The 25691-nt window shown below is 39.3% G+C and overlaps 2 protein-coding genes across 3 annotated transcripts; both read left to right on the top strand.

Annotated features, from left to right (window-relative positions):
• Window positions 1–217: 217 nt before the first annotated feature.
• Window positions 218–4107, top strand: LOC116251587 (heterogeneous nuclear ribonucleoprotein 1-like). 2 transcript variants are annotated; one of them, XM_031625942.2, is made up of 3 exons: window positions 218–703; window positions 888–1924; window positions 4086–4107. In XM_031625942.2, exons 1-3 carry the CDS (start codon window positions 479–481, stop codon window positions 4090–4092), a joined length of 1269 nt encoding a protein of 422 aa, XP_031481802.1. In that variant the 5' UTR covers window positions 218–478; the 3' UTR covers window positions 4093–4107. The 2 variants fall into 2 exon arrangements, with proteins under 2 accessions (XP_031481802.1, XP_031481801.1); XM_031625941.2 differs by lacking the exon at window positions 4086–4107 and adding an exon at window positions 2619–3116.
• Window positions 4108–5848: 1741 nt separating this feature from the next.
• On the top strand, window positions 5849–10697 carry LOC116249725 (uncharacterized). The gene is made up of 5 exons (XM_031622953.2): window positions 5849–6333; window positions 6428–6555; window positions 6639–6751; window positions 9140–9328; window positions 10502–10697. The coding sequence occupies exons 1-5, from the start codon at window positions 6002–6004 to the stop codon at window positions 10529–10531; spliced, it is 792 nt and encodes a 263-aa protein (XP_031478813.1). The 5' UTR covers window positions 5849–6001; the 3' UTR covers window positions 10532–10697.
• The last annotated feature ends 14994 nt before the right edge of the window (window positions 10698–25691 follow it).

Raw genomic sequence — 25691 nt, 5'->3', positions numbered from 1 at the left:
TAAAGCAGAAGATCGTTTTGTAAAAAAAAAAAAGAAAAAAAAAAAAAAAAAAAAGAATTCCAACTCTAATGAAAGTCGATGGATTTTTTTTTCACAGAAACTTAGAAGTGTAGTACTTCATTTGGATTTTAGAGCAAACGATGGGTTTGCAAAGGAAATTGCCCAAAAGAAACCTAGACATCTACATCGCTGACCCTCTCCTCCCCAACATCCCAGCACTCTCTCCCTCCCTCTCTTTCTCTCTCTCCCCCCCACTCTCTCTCTCTAAAATCTTTTCCCCCCATCGCCGCCCTTGAGGGTTTCTTTGAGGTTTTCTCTCATACCAGCTTCTCTTTCCTCTTCTCCCCCCGGACCAGTCCCTTCTCTGAAGCAAGAAGAGCAGCTGTACTTCAGAATCTCCTTCTCTCTATCTCTCACTCTCTGTCCTTCCTTCCTTCCTTCATTCTTAGTCTTTTTGGGGTCTCTAAAAATTTGAGACATGGATGCCCCGGACCAAGCCAAGCTTTTCGTTGGCGGTATTTCATGGGATACCAACGAAGAAACCCTAAGAGACCACTTCAAGAAGTACGGTGATGTGGTTGACTCTGTCATCATGAGGGACAGAAACACAGGGAGCACTCGCGGCTTTGGATTTGTGCTCTTCTCTGATTCCTCTGCCTCTGACAAGGCCCTTCAAGATAAGCATGTTATTTCAGGCAGAACGGTTAGTTGTTTTTCCTAACGTTACCTTCTTTCCTCTTTCCTTCCTCTTCCTCTTGTTCCTGCTTTTTTCCTGTGTTTCAGTAAAACGAACTGCATCGTTTTTGTTTCTCTCTTCCCTGTTCACGTTATGTTAAAGAAAAACTATTGAAGCCATCCTCTTTCTGTTTCTTGGATGATTAATCTAGGTAGAAGTGAAGAAAGCTGTACCTAGAGGGGAACAACAGAACGGCGTGAATAGAACAAATAGTAATAACAATAACAGCAGCAACAACAATACGAATAACAACTCTAGTAGTGTCCAGTTTAGAACCAAGAAGATTTTTGTTGGTGGGTTGTCTTCTAATTTGACGGAGGAAGAGTTTAAAGGGTATTTTGAGAAGTTTGGCAAGATCACGGATGTGGTTGTAATGTATGACAGTGCGACTCATAGGCCTAGAGGTTTTGGTTTCATCACCTTTGACTCTGAGGAGGCGGTTGAGAATGTAATGCAGAAAAGCTTCCATGAATTGAATGATAAGTTGGTGGAGGTCAAGAGGGCAGTTCCAAAAGATGGTAATCTAGGTAACCATCAGAATAGCAGTGGTAGGATGAGTGGCGGCAGAGGAGGGTATCTGTACAGTAATAACCATGCTGCTGGTATTTACTCCCCATATGGTCCAAGGTATGGTGTTTTCCTTGGCTATGCGCCCCCGTCTCCCATTCCGGGATATGGGAACGGAAGGCTTGGTGGGTATCTCTCGCCAGTTGGTGGCACTTTTGGTGGTGGAGGTGGTGGTTATGGTGGAGGATACGCCATTGGAGGTTATGGAGGGATCCCTCCACAGGCTGCTGGTTATGGGGCTGGTTTTGCTAATGGCCCTCCAGTTGGACCTCCCAGAAGCCCTTGGAATGGTCCTGGCATTGTTTCGCCAAGCCGAAGCCCTGGGCCGTTTGGGGCTCCAGTTTATCCTTATGCAAGCACTGCTTCGCCTGGTTATATGAATGGCGGCAGGTTTATAAGTACCAGTGCTGGCTTTCATGACACTCGTGGGGCTGCTCCAAATTCAAATGGGAAGTGGAACCATGGCAGTCACGATTCCAAACCAACAGGGGGAAACAGTGGAAATACAGTTTTAGCATCTCAGCCTGAAGGGGGCAAATTGGATGATCATTCTTCTGGTTATGCAGGCAACAATGGATCAGGAGGCAAACTGAATCAGAGGGGCACGGATTCACGGTTTAGGTAATTCGCCAACCGTGTGGCCTAAAGTCTGCTGTCTTGTCTCAAATATTCTCTATATGTGTCTTAAGACCTTTCAAAGATTGGTAAATCCTTATATAAATTGTTGTCCTGGGTTTTTCTTTGTCCCTCCCCCTTCAGTCTTTTTCCTTCTCAGTGTTTACAATGTGTGTCTTCTCTTTCTATCCTGGTGTAGAAAAGAATATCTCTTGTATGCAGTTCTCTTCCTATTAGTTATATTGGATTTTATTGGCAACAGACGTATTTAAAATTCCTTGATTATACCGTGAGAATTTGGATAAGTCTCTTACTAAAAGAAGATCACTTGTGGCAAAATTAGTTCAATTTCTAGTTTAATATTCCAGGAAACAGGTTGCTTTTTGGCCCCAGGTTTGAATCGTTTGATCATCGTAGGTTGAAAACTAAACTTTATGGACCTAGTAATAGTCTATCATGCTTTGTATTCGTTCAGTATTCGTTCATTATATTCACAAATTGTTTATGACTTAAAAAAGATGGGTGTTCCGTATTTGTTCAGTTGTACCGAAGTCTCAAATTGTTTGTTTTCCGCTTCTTTTTTTTATTTTTTTTTCCTTTTCTAAAACCTGTTGACATGCCTATGTCTTTTAGGCATATGATTTTATGCGGATTTTATGCTGTATCTTCCTGAGTGCTTAGCATCACAGTTGTTCCACAGGTCCACTCCTTGATTCTAATCAGCACACTCGAGAGCCCTGACAAGTAGTAAGTGCGTAATTGGTAAAACGGAGGAAGTGTTTCTGCATTTCTTGAATTAAGGTTTTGTTAGAGAATGCAAAGTTTGTAGATAATTGATCATTGGAGAGATGGTTTCTTAGTTACGGTTGGGAATGCTTTCTTTCCTTGGATAGTTTGTCATGTGTTGCAGACATCCTCTTGGGGGATGCTCTTCTAGAATGACAACATGCGTGAGCTATGAAATAGAGCTTCAACAGTTGTTACTATTCTTCTGGTCAATTATGGCTTGCCAAGTCGCCTATGAGTCTGGCTTCCACCCAAGTGCTTGTTTGACTGTGTTATTATCTATCTGATGCTGTTTTTTTCGTTTAACCCATCCTGGATCATCAATGTAAGATAGAGTGATGGGCTCTACAGTAAGGAAGGTTAATGTTTCTTATTCATTCCTAGTCGGAAATCAGCAAGATGCTTCATATCCCATTCATTTTGTTGGCTGCGTAAAGTTCCTGTATCATGTGCCTTCAGCCTGGGACTAGTCCGATCTTATCTGCGATGCATTCTGGCTTGCTTCTGTTTCTTCCCCAGATGATGCGAAGATGAGTGGTATCCTCCCTGCGACATGAGGATCATGGCTTTTCATTAAATCACCGTGCATCTTCAACCTATGGTATTTCATAGCATATAAGAACATTTGCATGTGCATCTGCACCTACGGTATGCATATCTGTGGAACTATGATGGCCGTTTGTTATGCTTAGTTGAAGTACATAGGCGAGAAACTGAATTGAAGATAAGCTGGGATTCTGATTTGATGGCTTTAATATCTTAGCATTTCCACCTTTTCCGGTACCCAGTTTCTCGGGGGTTCTTTCACGTCGGTAAATTTCGTTGTTGCATTAGTACTGATTGCAAGACGTCTTAACCATCCAGCTCACATGATTGAACTGTTAGAATTAAGTTGCTACATCAGTCTGTTTATCGTGGAATTCATTACGGTGCTGCTATTAGCAGCAACCTGCATTAAAATTGGCGTCTTAATGAGAGGAGTTAATATGGTACCCTGTTGACAGAGACATTAATTGGTCATTTATTTTTCCCACTTGAATTGATTAAACTTTCATTTTGCTAGAAGATCAGTGGCATAGCTGTGACTTTGCAATACCAAATTGTGCATAATATCTGCAACTGACTTTCTCCGAGAATGGAAAATAAACGGGCAGGGAATAATTTTCTTTTGAGTTTCAAGTTCAACTAGCAGGAATTTGAAATTTTGAATCCTAAGTATCCGCTTGAGACCAACAGCAACGGTCTACGCATATGATGATCCGAACGTTTTGGAGACGTTGGTCCACCATAAGTTCCAAGCACTTGTGATTTCTCTTGCGAAGTCGTATATGATTGATCATTGCTTTCATATGGCCAAGCATCTAATCTCCTGTTTAAGCAGATCATAACGGAGAACATCAGGTCCTGCACCAGTCACGGTTCTGTCACACAAAATTCGTCTGTGTTTCTGTCGTATTGAAGATTTCAGAGAAAATTTGAAGAGACAAGGCTCAATCAACGCCAAAACAGTTGCATGATACGATGTGGGCATACAAGACCATGACACTTGTTCTCAACTCTGTCGAGGAATCTTGCTAGTTTGTCTCCTCTTAGTTTACTCTTTGATGTCTTTCTCTTGTGGCCGCGGAAAATTGAGGAGGCACTGTGAGCCTCGTAGATGTCAAAAAAATCATCCAGGTGGGTGGGGGATTCTTCTTTCATACGAAAAGATCGGCATCATATTTGAAGCTTATGCAATTATTTTTCTGTTTTTTAGTAAATAAAAGTGTTGATGATCGATCTAAACAATCATGCGAAGGACAACAATTTCAATGTTGCAAACCTTTAGTAGTAACCAAACTTCCATGGTAAAATTGGGGTAACAATGTAACGTATTTATCCCATTCTTTAAAGAAATAAAACGGGGTTAGATTAATAATAAGAATCAGCCCTCATTTACGTTCTTTGTACGGTTCAATTGAAATTCTACAAAATCAGAGTGAAATGGCATATAACAGCTGCATTTGATGTCGCTAGATCTTCATACATGTTTCTTTAAAATATAGCTTGGTATATTTCGGAACGTAGTTATGTAAAAATATAGAAATAATTATAAAAGGAAACCTAATATTTGCAACTCACTACTCAACTTTTTAAAAGTTGACAAAAAAGTGCTTAACATTTTAGAGAAATTTTCAAAGGGCCATCTATTAAAAGAAAATACTATTTTTTTATAAAATGACAAAGACACTTCTTAATAAAGAACCGCACGTCGCTTGATCGACAAAAGATATTTTCGTCCTTAAGAGAGTTTTTTTTTTGTCATTGTATACATAGAAAAGATTTCTTGTCTCAAAAGTTGAACATCTATTTGTTAACTTTCAAAAGTTGTGCAGTAATTTGTTATACATGCTTAACATTAGAAACCTTTTGGCAATTTTGTAAATATGATCCAACTTAGAAAGATCAAGATAGTGAGTCGTACCTGTTACTGGCCGTGTTCCCTCGTTAAGATGTCGTTGTAGCGTCCAGAGGAAGATAGTAGAAGACAAATATAATATTTTATCTAGTGTCGTTATTTGATTCATGAATTACATTATTTCTTAAAACAGGAATTTGGTATTCTTAAAATGTGTTATTTTTAATAATTGGTAGAAGACAAAAACCAAACTACTGAAAATCATTTTAAACATAATGTGAAATCATATTGTATTCATAAACACCAAATTTAATTAAATCATGATTTACTTCAAGTTATTTTTGCAAAACATTTGATTTTCCTACAAAAACAATTTTAATACTATAAGAGCAGTTCATTTTTTGATCATTATAAAAATATTATTAAAGTAAAAAATGATTAACTTAATGCATACACCTCATCAGATCACTCTTAAACACAAATCTATAAGGTTAAATTATAAAAAATATTTTAGTAATGATTTTTGGATATGGTTTTTGTCCCTTACCAAAATGGTCTGCTATTTTCCAATTTTTCTGCTTTGACAATTCCTCTCACCACTGGTTTTCTACCCAAGTGATTTGAGAGAAATAGAGCCGTCATACGAAGAAATCTTATAAAAATCCCTGAACCGTTGTACTCCCAATTGTCGTGTTCAGGATTTTATATAATCCATAATCCGATTTCGTGAACCAAACTCGTACTCCAAATCCGAACACCTCGGCCGTTTCTCCAGCGAGACAGGATAAAAATCTGGACGTTGCAATTCTTGCAAATGAAGTGCAATCCCACGTTCAGGAAATCTCAAAACTTTGCGGCGAAGGTTTTCAGTTTCCGTTTCCAAGCCACACATCCGACCCATGTTGCTGCTAAGCCAATCTTCGCCTGGCGCTCTCTCACCGCCGTACTGCTCCCTTCCAAGAGCCCATCTTCCCAAATCATCCGTCTGCCATTTCCACTCTGCTAAGTCTCGGTTTTCCAGCATCCCGTTTCACAGAAGCCAGAGAAGAGCCACTGTCCAGGCAAATGCCCAAGGTGAAGGGAACCTGAAAGGCACGAGCCAGTTTCCAGCTGAAACGAAGCAATCTGCTCAACAACAGCAGGAACCCGTGTTGGTCAAAGAAGATAGTGTGCCTCTGGAGGGCGTTATTCAGTTTGAGAAGCCAGGATCTTCTCTTTTCTCTAAATGGGGGTGCGCGTTCCTCCTGATATATAGTATTCTTGTTACTTCAGAATTGTGGGTCTTGATGATTTTGGTTGTTGACGAAATCTTTTGTTGGTATCAGAAGAATCGGGCTTCTTGCTGCTGGGGATGTGCTGTGCCTGCTACTATTCGCGGGTATTGGGAGGTGGAATCATGGGTTGCCTGTTTTTGAAGCCGAAACTCTTCAAACCGCCGATCCTTTTATTGCTGGTGGGTTTTCCAAGTGTGACTGATTCATTTTTTCTGAATCTTTTCTCGTTTTTCTCGATTTAATTTTGGTTGCGTTTTCGTAGGTTGGTTCTTGAGCGCTTACTTTTTGGGGGGTTATGGGCCTGACGGAAGAGGAACTAACGGCCTTCAAAAAGCTGTTCTAGCTGCCGCTAAGTCGTGGGCCGGCGGCATTCCGGTAATTGCGATGTCACTTATGGTCGGTCTTATAAAGAGAGCAAGATCAATTGTTTAGCTCGATTGCGGCTCTTTCCTTATGTTCTGAATTTTTCTTTCTCGATGCCTCTGTGAATTTGCCGTGCTGTGGCAAGCACACACTCGGGGTGGGGGGCACGCTGACACACCTTTTTCAAAGCTACAGTATCCTGTCTTGGGATTCGAGAGATTTGCTAATACTCATTCTTATTATCTTTAGTTAGTTTTAACATTTGACGGGCCAGTTGGTCCAATTTATCGAAATTAACTACCAATGTGGATATACAAACAGAGGCGTGCACCCCAAGTCAGTATGTCTCTTATGGTGACGTAACTAAAGAGAAACAAAACTTGCTTAGGTCACTGAGCATCATATGATAGTGTTTGTTGATGATTAAGCTAAACTGAGACTTTGTACTATATGACATAAGAGCTATGGATGGTTTGACTAACGATCTTTAGATGGCGACATTGAATTATATAAGTTCGATGTTTAGGCCAAGGGTTCAAGTCTCTGTGGTACACTCGCAGTTGGCCTTTGGTTTTGGTGTTGTAAAACATTAGCATGCACATACCTTGGCTGAAGGCCTGGGGAGCAAAATCGTCAGCATTTGTGTTGCATCATAATTTTTGCACCTTGGCATGTCATGAGCATTTGTGTTGCATCATATTTTCTCTCCTTCCTCTTTCTGCCAACTGCTGCATGTATCCTACCTTTGGATTTCTGTCATATGCTCATATGAATGTGTGTGCAGGTGCAGGCATGGTTTCAATGCAATTTCAGGAAAAACTGAGTGCAGCAAAAATAATGAAAAAAAAAAAGTTAAATTGTTTGCGGTACTAGATTAATGAATTTATGCCCCACTTACCAACACCAATATCAAGCTAAATTTGAGTGTAATGTGCATATATGTAGTTGATTGCATTTTTGGTATCTGACAATTGAATTTGGTGAGTTGGAGCAGCACCAGCATACTGTGTGGGTGCATCGGCCTCCTTAGAAAGTTTGTGCAACCTAGACTTAGATCATATTTATATAAGGGCATCTTGTATTCTTGTTCAATCCATTGGAGAAGTAGATTTTGCCCTTCAAATATCTTTAAGCATTCTTAATGAATAAATACCACGGTTAGAAGTTCTTGCCTCTTACTGTTGACTTCTTAAAAGCTTCAATTAATAAACCGATTTAAGAATCTACAAGAAGTGCTACTCTGTGTCCAGTTTTTTTTTTTATTTATTTATTTATTTCGGGGGAGGCTGCAATGTCTTCATGAAATCCCTTAGATATTTTTTTTGTACCGTACGTTTACAAATTTCATATAAAATAAACAATCATACCCACTTTAGTGGAACGGCTCAGAATTCATGCTTCCATTGACTCTGGTCGTGTCCTTTCCAAGCACAGACCATAAATCTAGTCACCTGGTTTTGAATCATTACACTGTAATGGTGCATGCCGTTTCTTGGGACATTAGATCGTTCAATGCAACCTGAATGTAATTATTAAAGATGCTCTACGATCTGAATGGGCAGTCTGAGCCCCACGAGGATATCTGGGTTTTTGTTCAATCTTGAATGCTACAGGCTGGTTATGGTTTGTGTTTTATGTAGATCCAGCCCCATAAAGCCCCTAAAGTTGTTAATTTAGTTAACAAAATAGCTGCCGAATAGTAAATCCTTAGTGGATAAATCGTCCAGCTGTTCCTTATGTATCTAAGGCTCAGAGCATCTCAAAGAAATCCTACCGTGGGCTAATTTGGTTGTCTTGTATTTTACCTTTAAGGGCTGTTTGGCAACAGTAACAATCTGTTACTGTTGCCAAACGGCCCATTATGTACTCAGTGTCTGCGATTCAATTCCTTTTTCTCCTTTATGAAATGAAAGTTCTTATCGTTCAACATGTTATGCATGTGAAACATTTACGAGAAAATAGAAACCTTTGGTCAGCTTTTCCTTCATGTAGTCCAGAAAACGAGAACCTCTTATTAGCTTTTTTTAGGCATCAAATGGATAGGAATTTTCTTATATGCATATCCATGCCCTACATTTTTATTGTTATATCTCTGGCTTTTTTGGACCACTAAACTTAAAGCAACTTTTATGCTTGGATTCTGTATGATGTGTTCATCACATGACTACTGGTCACACCATTCCTATGTGATTTCTTTTAGGAATAGATTGAATAGCAATGTGGGAAGTTTAGAGGGGAATAAATTAGGTGACACTATGAAAGGATCTGTACTGACGTCCTCTGGGTACTGTAATTTATTCCCTGTTCTGTTTTTTTCCCCCTTCTTTTAGTAGTATTGTGGCATATGTGTATAAGATGTTTAATCTTCTTAACCATTACATATCCATTTCCCATTGACAGATAGGCTTGGTTATCAGAGCATCGACGTCTGGCCATATACCCCCCACTGCATTTATATTAGTTTCTGCTGGTACTACTGCTGTCCTGCTCATTGGTTGGAGGACCCTGCTCAATTCTCAATTCCCTGATGTTCAAGTGGAGGGGACGGAACAAGTATACAAACGTGGAAATCCATTTGAACTTTTTGAGGTGGGATCTTCTTCCATGTTTAACTACCACAAAGACAATCATGCCATCAGCCTCTAATAAACTGAGGTTCTTCCCATTACTGCATACCATGTGACATGATTTGTTGATCTGAGTATTTGCAGCATGGTTAAGTCCTTCTGAGATTATTTTTCTGAAACCTGGGATCTATAAAAGCCAAACATATTTGAGTTCCATTTAATACTCAATAAAATTACTGATTTTGTTTGGCTTTGAAAATAGAATATCATATACGCTGGTTATTTTGGATTTGGAATATCATCTTTTCTCATGAAGTAGCACAGTCATCTGATATTGGTGTTTACTGTCCCATATCCGGCCTTTTGCTTCCAAAACTTTAGATTGGTTTTTCTTGAATAAAATTTACGTTTAGTAGTGTTCCCCTTATGAAGCCCAAAGACAATTAGAGAAAGTTAAGTATATCAGATAAATAAAAAAGGAAAATTCTTTACATGATATATAGTATATCGGGATGTTAACCTAAATGTTATATTATTGCTAAGATATCACTATTTTGATGCTATAATCCACCATGGGCCATGACAAAATTGGCGGTGTCAAGATAGCTTCAAGTGGCTGTGGGGATAATGCTAGGTTTTTTTCTTTTGCGAAGTCCATGTGAGAACAAATAGGTTTAGTGTTTGGTACCATAGATACTGTTAAAATATGTATTTCTTTTGAAGTCTTATTACTCAAACCGTTGATGTTATGCAACACAATTACATTCATGCATCTGGCATTCATGCATCTGGTTAAGAAGCACATGAAAAAATGTAGCAGGACCAAAATAGTTAAACACTGAAAGGTCTTGAGTCCCTTGACCAACTTGATGAAGCAGACATGTTCATAATGAAGTTTTGCCTTCTCTGTCTGTTTCCTCTTGGTGGGCAAAGTTTTGTGATAATGATGATTTATCATATAATTTTCTTCTCAACAAGAATATATCTTTGATCTGAAGATGCGACTTGTCGTAGAAGATCAGTATCAAGTTCTGCCTTAGACCAGAGAAGCCTTTGTTAATTAACAAGTAACCTTGATTCTTGGAAACAAATGATACTGGTACTAGCTCTTATCATGTGAAAAGAAATCTTCTCAGACCTGAAGCCTTAGCCCTCTGCTCGTGTGACTGATGCTAATTCTTCTTGATTGTCGCAGCTGCTGACATCGTTGGTGAGAAGGTGGTAAACTTCCATCTTTTATGAATAGGCGACTCTTGTATTTGTGCAGATAATATCTGCATATGTTACGGCTGTAAAATATGGGAGGCTGGCAGTCTCGTCATGTTGAGGTTTACTCGAATTTTTTGGCACTTGAACATTGTACTATTGATGTAAATTCCTGTTTCTGATCCCATCCTCTTGCTGCTGCTAATTATGTTTGTTCTTGCTCTTCTTTAACTCCTGTGCTCGAGGGAAAGAAGCTCGCTCGCTTCAGTATGAACGAACCTGTTTGCTCCATCAAAAGCATACGAGGTTTGTGACTGCCAAAGTGTAACCCACTAGAACTGCAACCCTTTGAGCTAAGGCTTGCGTTTTGGATTGTGTCGCTCCTCACGTTGCATGGTTAGTTTTGGTTTAAATAACTTGCATCATTAAGATCTCAGAGAGAATCAATCATATTATATCATTAGCTTTGATATCAACTAGACCACAGTAGCAACTGTGTCATTGATTGCAGAAGGGTTGCACCAATGTTTGTTGGTTCGTTAGTTAGCTTTACGATCCTTTGCTCTACAACAGCTAAAATTGGTATAGATAGGGTGAATGGGAGAGGTAGTGGAAGTCCTCAACTAAACAAAAAACACGCGTTATTCGCAAAGAGGAACACCAACGGAAAACTTATAATGCAAGATACCAGTTTTGGGAGTTCAGTTTAAACACAAACTCTACTTCACTCGCTTACTTTGCCTCAAAAATGCAAAAGCGAAAAGAATTTATCATCTGAAGTGAGAACGGTTCATAAAAGTTATACTAACAGGTGTTCAAGATATTCATATCCACATGGCCTTGATCAATAAATGAAGATCATATGGACTTGGGTGAGATAGACTTTCCATGTGTCGACATTAATATGGCAAGGGCATTACATTTGATGGTAGTAATAGACGAGGAAGGAGGGATCAGTCCGCAGTCCTGTCTTGTCCTGCTTCTACTTGGAGCGCGTTTAATCTCCAAATACCATTTCTGGACGCATCCAATTGTGCTGGCGCTTCCTGATGTTCCGCCATTTTATAACCAAGGATGTCAACAGGTTGGCATTGGAGACAGGGTAGCTCCCAATAGTAGTCGAATTTGAATTTGGTATGCAGCTTTTCTGATCGAAAGTGAGTCCAAGTTCCATATTCAACCAAGCACCTGACCTACTTTACATGTAAGTATGTGTTTTCTATCTGCGGATCCTGGCTTTGTAATGGTCGAACTAGAAACTAGCAGAAGTATATGGTATGATGGATCCCAACCTGATCTTAGCCCAGTTTGTTCTGTACCGTAAAGAAAAAGCTATGAACTGAGACAATGGTAATATGAAACACAAGCATATAAGTCTAAGCCCTTGAAGTTTTCTTTAAATTTCAATACGAAACCATAGCAAAATTGTAGCCCTGAGGGAACTTAACGCGCCTTGAGTGGGCTAGCAGCTGATAGGTGGCCAGTCGCTGATTCAACTTCCATTGGTGTCAGTCTCTTGCTCCTGCTTACCCTAGCGGTGGGTGAGTAGCCATGGTGTTTTACGTGGTGAACCAGCAACTAAGTCTCTCGGCTTGGGCCAGTATGTGTATATATATATATCTATTCAGATAATTGCAATAAGAGAGGAAACAATCCTAGAACTACTGGTCGCGTTTTCCGAATCGGTTTGCGTCCGAATCTAAGATCGGATGAAGCGTCCGATACACCAAAAAAAAGAAAAAAAAAAAAAAAAGGAACCGAGGCGGTCCTTTGCCGGTTTCCGTCCGATCAGGTACGAAGGCAGTCAGTTGTCCAAACTCGGCCTACGCTCGATCGCATTCACATCCGATCGGGGCGCGGTTCGAGGTTCGGATCTCATTGCAGGATTTTGGATTTAGATTCGATCGTCCCAAGATACAGTACGAGTCCACACGAAACGCGGGTCCCACCAGCTGGCCCGAAGGATCCAGTTGCTTGACCACCACCATAAAGGCGGGAGAGCCAATCAAAAGCTGCCGAACCGGGTGGGTCCCATCTCAATGATCAAACACCCCCCACAGCTCCGGTGGGACCCGTTTCTGATGACGGGTCCCACTGGAATCTCTGCTCTTCCGCCAGGCCACTAAAATTGACCGAGGTAACTCTCCTACAACTTTTTTTTTTTTTATCTTTTAAACTATAAATAAAATAATAAATAAATGAGCGAAATTTATTTATTTTTTTAAATAATGAAAAAGAAAAGAAAAAACCACTGCCCTACAGACCTACATCTTCAAAGCACGCAAAAGGGCAGGGAACCCTACAGGGTGGGCTCTTATCAGCCATGGCAAGCAACCAGATGTGGTTAAAAAGTAAAGGACAAGATATTAATTTTTCCTTCTGACGCGTCGTTTTCATTATGGTCAAAAAAGCATTAAATTTCGAAAAGAAAAAAATAACGAGAGATAGACAGAGAGGGAGGAGCTTTTTTTTCTTCTTCTTCTTCTTCTTCTTCTTTTTTTTAGCTTTTTCTGGATATAAAGAGAACAAAACCCTGAGTTTTTTCATGGAGGGAAAGAGCCAGTTGCCCTTGTTGGTGAAAGCGACGGAACCAGGAGGAGGGTGGCAGATGTCGAAAGCGACCCACGAGCCCCCATAGCTGTTTCACCAAAAACATGCAACCCTCTCCTCTCCTGCCCCTCTCCCAACCAACACCCTCTGTTTTAATTCATTCTGGTTAACTTCGCTATTACGAACATCATTATTAAAACGATAAAAAACAGAAGACAAAAAAAAGGCCAAAAGAAATCTATGATGATCGGGACGTATCCTTCATGGATATTATGTCCTTCTGAATCTGCTTGGAGAAAGAAGAAAAGGAAAGAAAAGTTCAGGGGGAGTAAAGAATTGCAGGTGAGCTAACAGATTTGCTTTTATGGCGGTCATTGATTAAGTTTTAGTAGGGGCAGAGGGGAGCAGAATGTCTTGGAATTTATTTTCATTGAATGTGGAATTGAAGAAATTATAAATATGAGGAGCAAGTGTGGTGGGTGGTGTTGTCAACGTCAGTTCTGTTGATAATCGGGTGGATGCCTTTGTCCTGGAGCAATCGCCAACAGTGAGTGTTGGATTTGCTTTAGATTTGATTGTGTGGTCGAGCGGAGACAGGCGTCTCTCCCCTGAGAGCATTAAAAAGACGACGCTTCCATGCATCTGCAGAATAAGCTAAACATTCCCTTCTCTCCCCTTAATGCTCTGCGCTCCCCTCTGATCAGAACGCGCTTAAAGAAACAGGAAACGAAACGCGCACTGCGCTGCTGCTCAGAGCGTCCTCCTCGTCTCATATTTTTGGAATCTGAGGTCGACAGGACGTTACGAGTCCAAGTCCCGTGAGCGTCAGGTTTCTTATTTGGGCTTCATGTTTAGCAAAACCAGCAGCAAATAATGCATATGTTGTCCGATTCGATGGTGGTTGATTCAAGATTGCCGCATGCCATCGTTGGTTCTTTCTAAAATATTTCTATTTTTTTAAAAAATTGTAAAAATCTGTTCTACAGGCTCGAAGGAAATCGATTTTGATTAGATTTTCAGTTATTTAAGGAGTCGTCTAGATGATCTACGCGTAATGGCAGGGAGTCACATCCGAATTTTTGCAAGAGACGTAATAGGAGATCCTTTCAAATAAAGTTGCATGTCTGAAACTGCAGACAGATTGGAGTCGAATGACTTAAAGTGGGCACAGATTGAAAAGAGAAAGAAGAGAAAAAAAAAAGAAAACTAAAAAAGCAGAAGAGTGCAATTTAACAAATTTATTGTAAGGGAAGACATGGATATTGTTGGGTTTTCTCTGCTTGAGTTTTCTTTTTTCCCACTTTCTTTCAACTTGCTGGTGCTGTTGTTCCACTAGAGGCTGCTAAGAAACGTCTAGTTTTAGGGGACGTCTTGGAGTTGGAAAGCACCTCTACCACGTAACTTTTTCAAAAAAATTGAAACAGTGCATATATGTATGTATATATGTTCTTTACCTGTTTTTTGGTTGCCCTTTAAAACGAGAATTCGAATTTTTTCGTGGGATTGTCTTTCAGGAATTTATCACCAGATCTCTTCAAGTCGGGTTAGATACTTTAGGGGTTGTTTGATAATAGTTACATATTATTATTGTTTCATAAATCTACCTTAGAAAGAAATGGTAGATTCATAAGACACTTATACAAGTGTTTCATGAATCTACTACAAATCTTGAAATAGATTCACACCAAAAACACCATTTATAGTTTACACTATGTAAGAAAGTTTTCATGTTCACCACAATACTGAATCCACATTTTCCTCCTTATTTTCAATGATTTCATGCTTTTTATGCATTCTATAAATAATTCTTCGCCAACATTCTCTCAACCTTTTTGTGAGAAAACAGAAAATGCCCACGTTATTTCCTGGAACAATGTTTCGCGACTGCAATTCATTCCCAACCAAACACTAGAAGTCATGTTGGCAAGCTTCAGTAGATAACCCTGTCCAACGTGTCATCACCCCAAACGATGCCCACATTCTGCTCCAAAAACTAGGTGCATCAGCTTATTCCATGCATGCATCAGAGGAAGCCTCTCTTTCTCTCTCTCCGTCTCTTTCTTTTATACAAATCTAAATATAAAACATAAATAAATAAATATACATACATATACATTTATATATATATATATATAAAACAAATAATTGCATTAAAATATATGATAGTTGTCAGTATGTGCCACTTAATGCATGGTGCTGAGGATGAAAGGGACGGAGTATAAAAAGCATGGGATAGCATCTCCTGATGAGACAAAAAAAGAACTGTTTGGTTTGTAGTTGTTGGCTTGTCCGCAACTTACAAGCTCAGCGAGTCAACTTGCATGCTGTGGAAACATACGCTTTCATGCTGTGCTTGAATTATAACAATAGGTCATTAACACTGCATTTCCCAACATAAACCCTACCAACTGACATCCAACTGAACATATTGATTGTTTATCTATATATACATATACTTAATAACAATGCTTATCCGGTTGCATGAACTTCACTAATGTGACACAGTGAAGTTATTCATCTCCATGTGAGGGCTTCTAGGAGCTAGCTAGACTGTTAAGGTTTTATCTGACTCGGTTCGGATCTGAAGTCACATGATCTGAATCGGGGCCCTTTAGAGAAAGAACCAGCAAACAAAGGAAATAATGGAGAAGTAGTACTGAAGGTACTTATCGATGAGCAATATTGTGAAGGACTCAGACCTTTCACATGGGCTGACATGGTGTAAGCTCAATAATGGAAAGCTACATGTTTTGCTGAATTATAGTTTAGGCTTTATGGGGCAGGTGATGATCTATGTGATCTAGGGAGCTAAGCTCTTCTTCTCCAGCATGTTTTATGTCCTTTATTTCTTGTCTGTGAACACACTGGAGTGCCTGCAGTCAACCTGACAATTTTAAATGCTTGCTTTTCCTTTGATGGACAAGCCATCAGCCTTCCTTTTTTTTTTCTCAAGATTGTCAGTTTATTTCTTTTGGGCAGATAGGAATTCACTCTATTCGGCTTAAATTGTCAAAAAGATGTTCACAAATAAGTGAAAAAATTAATACATCGTAAAGGCAGATGGGAAAATTTAGGTGATATTACATTAATTACAGTGACCTGCATCTTGATGACATTGAACCTGCATTGCTGGCCCATAATGGAGAAAGAAAATAGATTTCTAAAGCAATGGCTCTCAAGTTCCCCTCTACCTTTTCTTTTTCATTTCAGAAATTACTTTTCCACAATTATTGTTCCTCAAGTTCAGGGCACATCCATACAAATAAACTTGAGTTAAGTACAAACTTTGTTTAAAAATTGGAAAGGAAAAAGCTTCTCTGTTTTTTTCTTTTCTCTCCCTCTCTCTCTCTCTCTCTCTCGCGTACATGTGCGCCCATATCTAGATGGAGAAGATATGAAGCTCTTGAGGTGTAGCTCATGACCAGATAAAGAGCTAAAACCATCCCTATCTTTTATTTTTTCTATTCTAAATAGGATTTTGGAAAGGGAAAACTTGTCTTTTCTTATGAACCTTGAATACCAACAATTATTTTGAAAGCAAGATAATAAAAAGATCTATTAAGAAATTAAACGAATGGCAAGTGGCACCAAGGATTAGAGGACCGAACTCAGTCTGCAGCCTTCCTGTGGGCTATATGTGTCCAAGTGCTTCCTCTAGCTGCAGGTTGGCAAGCCATCAATCCTTGTAAACCACTTGACCAATTGGATACCAATTATATATATATATATATATATATATATATCTGTGTGTGTGTGTGTGTACATGTGTTGCCTATTTTCAAAATCTTCATGGATATAAAATGTCATCTTGTCTAATAATAAATGCCATTCTCTAAATGGTTAATGCTAATAATAACAATTGAGGGTTGTCGATACTTCAAAATCCTTGTTCATACTTGGGACATTTTTTCTCGTTCATCAATAAAAGAACAATAAATGAGAATATCACGATCGTGATCTTTCTCGTGTGCGAACGACGTCATCTTATGAGTTATTATAAACGTTATTATAATCTAAAGAAACCACAACCAGGATGCAGCCAATATCATATATAATAGAAAAAATGATAGCGATGATCCAACATTGTCACAGTCATCATCATTGATATTTAATACACCGCGTTGCCATTGTCCTTTTCCTCATCTATGTTAACCAGAGGGAGTTTGAGATAGAGGGGGACGCGGCCCACCGGCCGATCGGTGACCAAAGCTAGGTCTTAGTGTTCCGACGGTGCAGAGTGGTAGGGCAATTGCTCAACGTATAAAAGTTATTCTATAAAAGTTACTCCAGGGCTAATTGGCTGATCTACGGTTATGTCGTTTCTTCGCCAGAGGTAGAGTTATACATGGCCTGAGTGTCTCAGACAATTTTTTGGCTCTGCCACTGTTCTTCACCACCCGAAGTGGTAGTAAGTCCTTTGAGTCGTCTATTGACTGGGTTCAAAACATCAAGAGACAATTTGGTTCGTATTCCGTATGGAGCAGTCAAAGTTCGAACTTTGTAGGTGTCACTATTTTGCGTCAGTTAGGAGATATTAGGGTTTTGCGCTGTCTAGAGAGTCTATTTTGTGTACGTAAGTTAAATATTAGCCTTAGGGTTTTACGGTGTAAGAAAGTTTATTTTGCCTAAGTGCTTGGGGAGAAACCACTCTGACCCACAACACCGACTTATTCCTTGACACAACCAAGAACGATGCTGTAACTTGGTTTTAAGGTTGGACTTGAGGCTTGCAAGAAGGAAAACAAAGAGTTCAGTGCTCAAAGCGTCTCTTCTGGTATAACTTGACATGAATCCGGCTAAAACCCAACTCACCTACTAGAAAACCCCACATCTACATCAATGACATATATATATATATATATCTTTCGAGAAAACTTGTCTATCGAAAGGACAATATTTTTGACCTAGCTGAAAGTAAATCCAGGAATGTGGGGTCATGCGTATTTATTTCTCTCAATTGTTTTGGAAAAGATATACTTCACAAGGCATCTAAAGCAGATTTTAAGGCATACAATTAGCTGACTATAGTTGTTGGACGTAAATACAAACCAAAATCATGCATCAATTTGCTAGCAAGGTAAAGTCATTCGATTGATCAATGGATTTGGTTAATTTTTTATCCATTTTAAGGAACACCAATCTGTGTCTTTGAATCTTGATCCTTGATCAAGTCTGCAATGAACTCATTAAGTCTTGACGCTAACCAAGTGATATCCTACTTTAATTCTTTGTTTTAAAGCACTATAATAAAGGTGAATCAAATTGAACTCCAATTTTGAGCTCCACTAAAGATGGGTATTGTTTTGGAAATAGCCCTTGCCACATCGAATTCACAGGTTTAAGATTAAAGATGCTTGGGCTTCAAACGCATCCTTAAGGTTTTTTCCTTGGATAAATTGTAAGTAACCACAGCTGCTCAATTCAAGACTAAGGAAAACTCCATTTTGTAAATGATATAATAATCCCGCTTCGATCTTTTTTTGGTGATACCTTTTTGTACAAATTGGGCTTTTCTTGTCCTTAGAGGAACTTAAGTAGTTTAAACCAGTTTCTCTCTTCACTCTTATGTAGAGGAACTTAAGGTGACAACATTTCCTTTCTTGGTTTTGTTGGGCAAGGCTGCCTAAGCCTCAAACTCTTGCACTGCTGAAACCCAGCAATTGAGCATGGGCTCAAGACCTGCCCTGTCCATTCCACACCTGCATAGTCATAGAGCTGACACAAATCCGACACTTGGTCTCATTATCCATTCTGTTTACATGAACCTGATAGTAATCAAGTAAGATAAACTGAGTCTTTTCTTTGCAGCTTCACTGTTAATTAAGTCCTGGAATCATGCCAAGCAACTTCATCTAGACAATCAAATGAACTGATCTCATGGACTGGATAGTCATCATGGTCCTTGGAGATTCAAATATATGGTACAGTACCTTTCAAAACTGTTTAGCTAGCATTTATGTTGTCCACATATGCAAAGTACAAGCTGGACTCTCATTGGCTGTCCAAAGAAGCAAGAAAAATGCCAATATTGTACAATCTGAATATTGTGATCATAGAAACTTAAATGAAGCCCCCCTTAACCTAAAAGCTTGCCCATATTCCTTTCAGAAGGCACACAGACAACCAGATGAAGAAAGCAAGAGAAATGCCCACCTCTTTTGTGGGTCATCCAAGGTGTGTCTGTTGCAATCCAAGTTGGCAGCCATGTCCCTTCATGACAAACAGGACATGGATGTGACAATTGTGAGCTGCCTCTTGGATGGGGACATGGACCAACTGGGTTCGAATCCAATCGAGGCCTTTGCGAACCCGATTTGGCCGATGAACTCTTTTGGGTCATGATTTAGATTCAGATTCAATGACACACAATTGATTTGAATTAGGTCACAAATCGGTTCTTATGTTGTTACCAAAACTCCATTTTGTCATATTCAAATGGAGGTAACCAGTGATTACATAAATTTAATCCATTGAAATCCCTGCTCTTGGACATGGCCATGCTTGATACTTGTTAGAGATCACCACAATGCACAATTAGATAAGAGTGCACATCTTGAGAAAATGAAGCAATCACAGATTTGTGAAAGCTAGTAAAATACTTGCTGGCTACATTAGATTCCACTACACAAGAACCAAAAGAGAGGTTAAAATGTATAATCGTTAATATGGGAATACCATTAACTCGTCTCAAATATATGGGTATTACTGTGCTAACAAGATACACAAGTGAAATGCCTAGTTTACTCTTGACAGGGCAGAGCCCATAAAGGTTCAAACTACGCGGTTCTTCGTTACCACTTCATTAAAGAAAAAGGGAAAAAAGAGAGGAAGATATTCATCATGTGATAAGTACAGGTCAAAAAGTTTGATTTGCTAAATATAGCATCAGAATATGATCTAAATCCTCAGACTGCGAACAGCAGGGGAATTTGGAAAATGAACATATGACAAAGGGAAGGTGGTCACTGGTCATGACCAAGAAAACTCCCAGTAACAGTAAACAGTTTGCATAGTTTCATCAACAGGCAATAAAGAAATCTACTTTTCTTCTTTGCAATCCCTTTACAGGCCACCTATTGACGCATTTCTAGAGTAGTTGGAGTGCGGCATACAGTCTAAGTCTATAAAAAAAGTCCAGTTTAGGGGCTTAGATACTGGATGACTGCTTGATTTCAGACTTCTGCGCATCGTTTGTTTGCATTAAAATTCAACCAAATCAGGCCACCAACTGTCCTTCCTTTCCTTTGTAAACTGTTGATCTACTGAACTATTTCTACTCCCAAGAAAAAGTTTCAGAAAGATACAAAACTTATGAGATAACAATCGTGATCATGCGATTCATTCAGTCGGTTAGAAGGAAGTTTCTTGCTAAAGTTGTTGAACACCAACTAAATTTTTGTCCCTAATGATCTTGTTTTTCAAGAGGATTTAAAAGCTGAGAATACATATTTTAGTGCCCCAAATGCATAAAAAAAGATAAAAAAAAATAAAGCACTGTTCAGTGGCTGTGATGCGGAATGTTTTCTTACATGGTCCAAACCCTAAAAGCATTATTCCGTAATGATTTTTTTTGCCATGTTTAGGGTTTTTTTTAAAAAAAGTTGGTCGCAGTCTTTCTCTCTTTCATTATTCTCTCATCTCTTTTTTCTTTCTTTTATTTTTTAAAATGTTTATTTTTGTTCACGGTTCTTTAAATTTTTCTCCTTTTTCTGATAAGGATCCAACTCCAAACTAGGACGTAATAATGAGCTTTCTTTTTCTTCCAACTCCAATTATAGTGGGACCCGTTTTGTCCCCTTATAAATGCCAACTCCTCTGTTGTTATTCAGCCATATGCCTACGCTTTTTATTGTGTCTGTGAAGAGCAGCGTATCCATCATTGATTTGGAGAGTCCAGTGTGGCAGGATTGATGTGCCTCTTCTTGGTGCTTTCCACCATCGGTCCCTCTCATCGGTTTCCGGACCGGACCGGCTAAATCTGCGACCGGGTCCGACGTTATGGATCTGGATCTAAACTTAGCTAGTGGTTATCCATATCTGAATCCGGTTCTAGGTTTTGTTGACTCGGCACCGATCCATCAAACAGCACCCAATGTTGGGAAGCGTAGCAAGAAGGTTATTCTACCATTGGAGAGAACTGAGCTCCCTTTCATCTCCTTGTTTTCAAGGTTTAAAGTTGTGTCGGTACTAAATGGTGCGATTTCTGCATACATTAACTTGCATGTAGGACCTACTTCACTTATGATATAGGAGCATAGTCTGCCATAGGTTTTAAATGGGAGACGTGCTTCTAATGCACTCCAAGTCCATCCGTTTGAGTTATGCCCCTCTGCGAGTTTTCAACGGGGCCAAAATTTTCACATTGAGAACGGTTTTCCTTTTGCGGATAAAAAATCATTAACAAGTTGTAGGAACTAAGATGTTCATTAAGATTAGTTTTTAAGTGTTGTTATCTTTATGTAAATAAGCGATTAAGATATGTGAGATCGCTGAGGATTTCACACCCCCTTCCAACATGCTTGGATTTCAAACCCCTCTCCAAGACCTCATATATGAGTTTTTGCCACTTAGGTTGTGTGTTGTGTTTGAGATCAGAGGCGGCATAAAAAGGTGTGCTTATCTCAATAACATAAATTTGAAATCCATGCTACATGTTAAAAGCCATGGATTTAAGGTCAGATTGGGGGAATGGGGTGGAAGGAGGGGGAAGTAGAGGACGAGTGCATTCCAGATCAACCTTCTCAATAAATTTTGTCACATTCTTCCACGCCTTCATCATTAAGTGTATAAGACAAAACATGAATGAGCATCGAGGGTGAAAAATCCGACATACGCATGATTGTATTACCAAGCGCATCTATAGATATTAAACTAAGCGTATACAACTTAATTTTGAAGAAGAACAACGTTCAAACATATGAATTTGAAATCCTCCCCGCCAAAAATAATATTTTTAGTGAAATCCCAACTGCTTTTAACTGCATTTTGGCTGTTTTCAACACTACTAACACCTTCAATACGCATTCCTTCTTTACTTGAAATGAAGGCTTGGTTTTATTTTTGTCGCCTAACCTAAAGGTGAGATACACCTATTTTAAAGAGCTAGAAATGTTGATCCTCGGCGCAAAGAAGTTTGGTCTTATTCTACCTCCTCATTTGCTAAGACGTTCCTCAATGATCCTAACTAATTAAGTTTACAATTATGGGCTCTTCACATTATCTTCTCCTAATATTTTGTTAAAAATTTATTCATACATACATGTATACATACAAATATACATTCTATTAAACAATTGTTCACATGATCGGATACCTTGAAGGCTGTTAGTTTTTTTTTTTTTTTTTTTTTCTAGTTACTATCCCGACAGAAGGCAAAAAAGGGAGCTGTCTCAATCTATAGCTCGCCCCAATCCAATGCCGCCCACCTCTCTCTTGTTTGAGGCAGTGGATAGGTGAAAAGAGGATAGCCGTCTGGGTCAACCGCTTGCTCTATGTGATGGCATGAACCATGAACCTTGAAGTCAGGGTTCTCTCTCTCAATCTCTCTCTTTTGACCCTACCGTTGCATTTTTTTCTACTGGCATGGCTTTCGATTTCTTGAGTCTTACCATCTCCCCCTCTCCTCCACCTTCTTCCTTTTGGGATGCAATTGAGGTGCGTTTGTAATCTAGGATGTTAGGTTGGTAAGGAAAGTTGCTTTACTTGCTGGTTGTATCATGCTTGTCAAGCATTGCCTTGCTTCTATCCCCTTTCATGCCTTGCATCTATATAAGACTCTTATTGTTGTGTTTCGTCGTCTTGATGGCATCTTTCGTCGTTTTCTTTGGGGCGGAGACTGGCCCTCTCATCGCCTAGCTAATTGAGAAGTAGTTACCTAATCGCGTCTTTTAGGGGGCTTGGGGATTCTTGATATCAGCCGCACTAATATAGCATCTCTTTGCTATTGATGGTGGCGGCTTGTCACTTCGGACGACTCTATTTTCTTTTTCATTCATACCAAGTACTTACACCTTGCATGACCTCTCTCCCCTTGCCTATGTGGCCCATACCTGGTTCGCCATTGCCTCCATGCTTCCTCTCTTTCTTCACTTGACAGACCTCCCTTCTGATGTCATGCCCCGCTCGGCTCTCACCACCTCAACCACCTTCACCTTATTTTCTAGTTACAAAGCCACCTCCAGGACCTTTATGCCTTTATGTCATACCTTCTTTGTCGCACCTTTTGGTTTTTGGGTTTTTCCTTGTGGACTACTGTGTTCACTTGGTTGTTGATTGCTGGTCATATCAATACTTTTGACCATCTATAACGTCTGACCTTCATTTTTCCAACCAATTACTCTTTGTTTTTATATTACATAGTCTAGACATCATCTTTTTACTTCTTACCCTTACTTTCTTCAACTTTTTTTTCTAGCTTGGCATTCATTGCTCACCATTCTCCTCGACACTCGCTCTCCCTATACCGTCTTTCTATTTACTCCCTCACCCTTTGTCAATTGTTCATGGCAGTTCACCTGGCGTTCCTGGCTCATCAGTGGTTAATGGAAAATATGAGAGAAAGTTGAACAATTGGGTCTTTAGAAACACAACTACTTCCGTTGCTTTTGTGGGTTATGCGGTTTGAGCAAACGTAAACTTAGAACTTGCATTGGTCGACGTCAATGGACTAGTTGCCTTTCTTTTGTTTTTCTCTTTTTACCTTTCCTTTTCTAGTTATATTGCATTTTGTTTTGTAATCTTCTAGTTTTGTAGCTTACAATATTTGCTATTATATTTTTCACTTTGTTGGCTCTTTCTCTATATAGTGAATGATGACTTTGGTTATTGAGAGGGTCATGTGTGATTAAGATCGTCCATTTAAAGCATATGAAAAGTTGAGAGAAAAACAATGAGAAAAAAAGTAAAAAATAATACTACATGACAAAAACACCCACCACTTTTGCTTACTTTTATCTTAATTTTTCATTATGTTAGATTGAACGGTCTTAATTATGAACTGTCTTAATTAGATGATTAAATGACTTTGGAAACATTATATATATATATATATATATATATATATATATATATATATATATTATCGATTGGAAGAGTTTTTGTTACTTGAACAACAGGTTATTACGATGTAATTTTGTTTTTAGCCTTTTCTTGTACGTGCTTATAAAATGTGGCGACGTATGAGGGCCTCAAACTTCATGCGGAAATGGTACGTTGGAGTACCGTGTAAAAAGGACACAGCTGCTCACCCAGCAAATTTCTTAAAGCACCACTACCAAGAGTACAAATACTCTCCATTTTTCATGGGCCACACACACATACACACACTTTTTTTCTGCTCTCCCTAAAGAATGCCTGCACATACACACACCCCAAGTGCTTGTAGATCACTCGCAGGGCCCACCTATTGTGGGATAAACCCCAGAATGAGGCCCGACCACCATTGTCTGGACCGGACACAGCAGAACACATGTCCCCATCTCCCTGTCCACCCATTTGTTAAGATGGAATTTGATCTAACGATAGGACATTTGGAGCTCAGTCATTAGTTCCCCTCATCCATGGACCTTTTCTGATAATGAAATATCTACGTGACCAAGTACAAGAAGCTATTAACATTCTTTTCCATCTGTCAAGATTATATTATGTTCTAAGTTTGATGAAGTTAAGAGTTAACAATTAATGGCATGCGAGATTGTAGGGTCAAAAGGAAATAAAGCAAAGGGAAAACCAGAAAGAAGAGAGGAGGGTCCCCCACAGTCCTCTTCCCCTCGGCTACAATGCTCAAAGGGGAAAAGAAGAAGAAGGAGAAGGAGAAGGAGAGAAAGTTTGAGGGCAATGGAGGACAGCCAGTGTAAAAGGAGAAGGGTGGTGGACTTGGTCATGATTAGGGCAATCAAAAGAGGATGTAGGGCGTACCTCATACCACGCCCATTGTCTCCCTCCCTTATACACACCTCCCCTTCTCTCTCTCTCTCTCTCTGTGCTCCCCTTTTCTTTGTTTCTTTATTTTTTGCCAAACCAAATAATTCGCAATGGAAAATCTGTCACTCACTGAATCACCAACTAAAAGAAAAAGTGGCGAGGAAAAACCAGCCCCAGTTGGGGTTTTTTTATTACCCCCATGGCCCAACATTCACGGGACCAAACAAAAAAGAAAAGGAAATTAATCTATGTGTTCTTTTTTTTTTTTTTTAAATTCCGAAAGTGGGCTTTCCATGTCGATTCGGATTCAGATGACGCGGATGAGAGCTTTGGTGTGAATATCAAAGACACCTTAAAGGGATGTTTGATTACCCAAATCATAGATGCGAGGATTTGATCTTATGCCAAATCACCTTAAGTTCATGGGTTTAGCAAATTTCAGATTTCTGATGCATACCCATCAAATCCCTGGATCTCAAGGCAGATTTTAAGACAGGGAAGGGTTTTAGCTTGAGAACCACAGATTTTAAGATGCATGGGATTACAATATTACGATTTGATTCATGCATCTTCAAACATTGGATTCTGACTAGACGTCGGTGGTGTGAAATTATGGAGACTTAGACCACCCTAGATCTTAGATGCGAGGCAATCAAACACATCCTACGAGGGCTTGAGTTTAATGAATCCAGAAATGAAATGATTTC

The sequence above is a fragment of the Nymphaea colorata genome, chromosome 3 (assembly GCF_008831285.2).
Source record: "Nymphaea colorata isolate Beijing-Zhang1983 chromosome 3, ASM883128v2, whole genome shotgun sequence".
NCBI classification, from domain to species: domain Eukaryota; kingdom Viridiplantae; phylum Streptophyta; class Magnoliopsida; order Nymphaeales; family Nymphaeaceae; genus Nymphaea; species Nymphaea colorata.
This window is presented reverse-complemented; position numbering and strand designations above follow the sequence as displayed.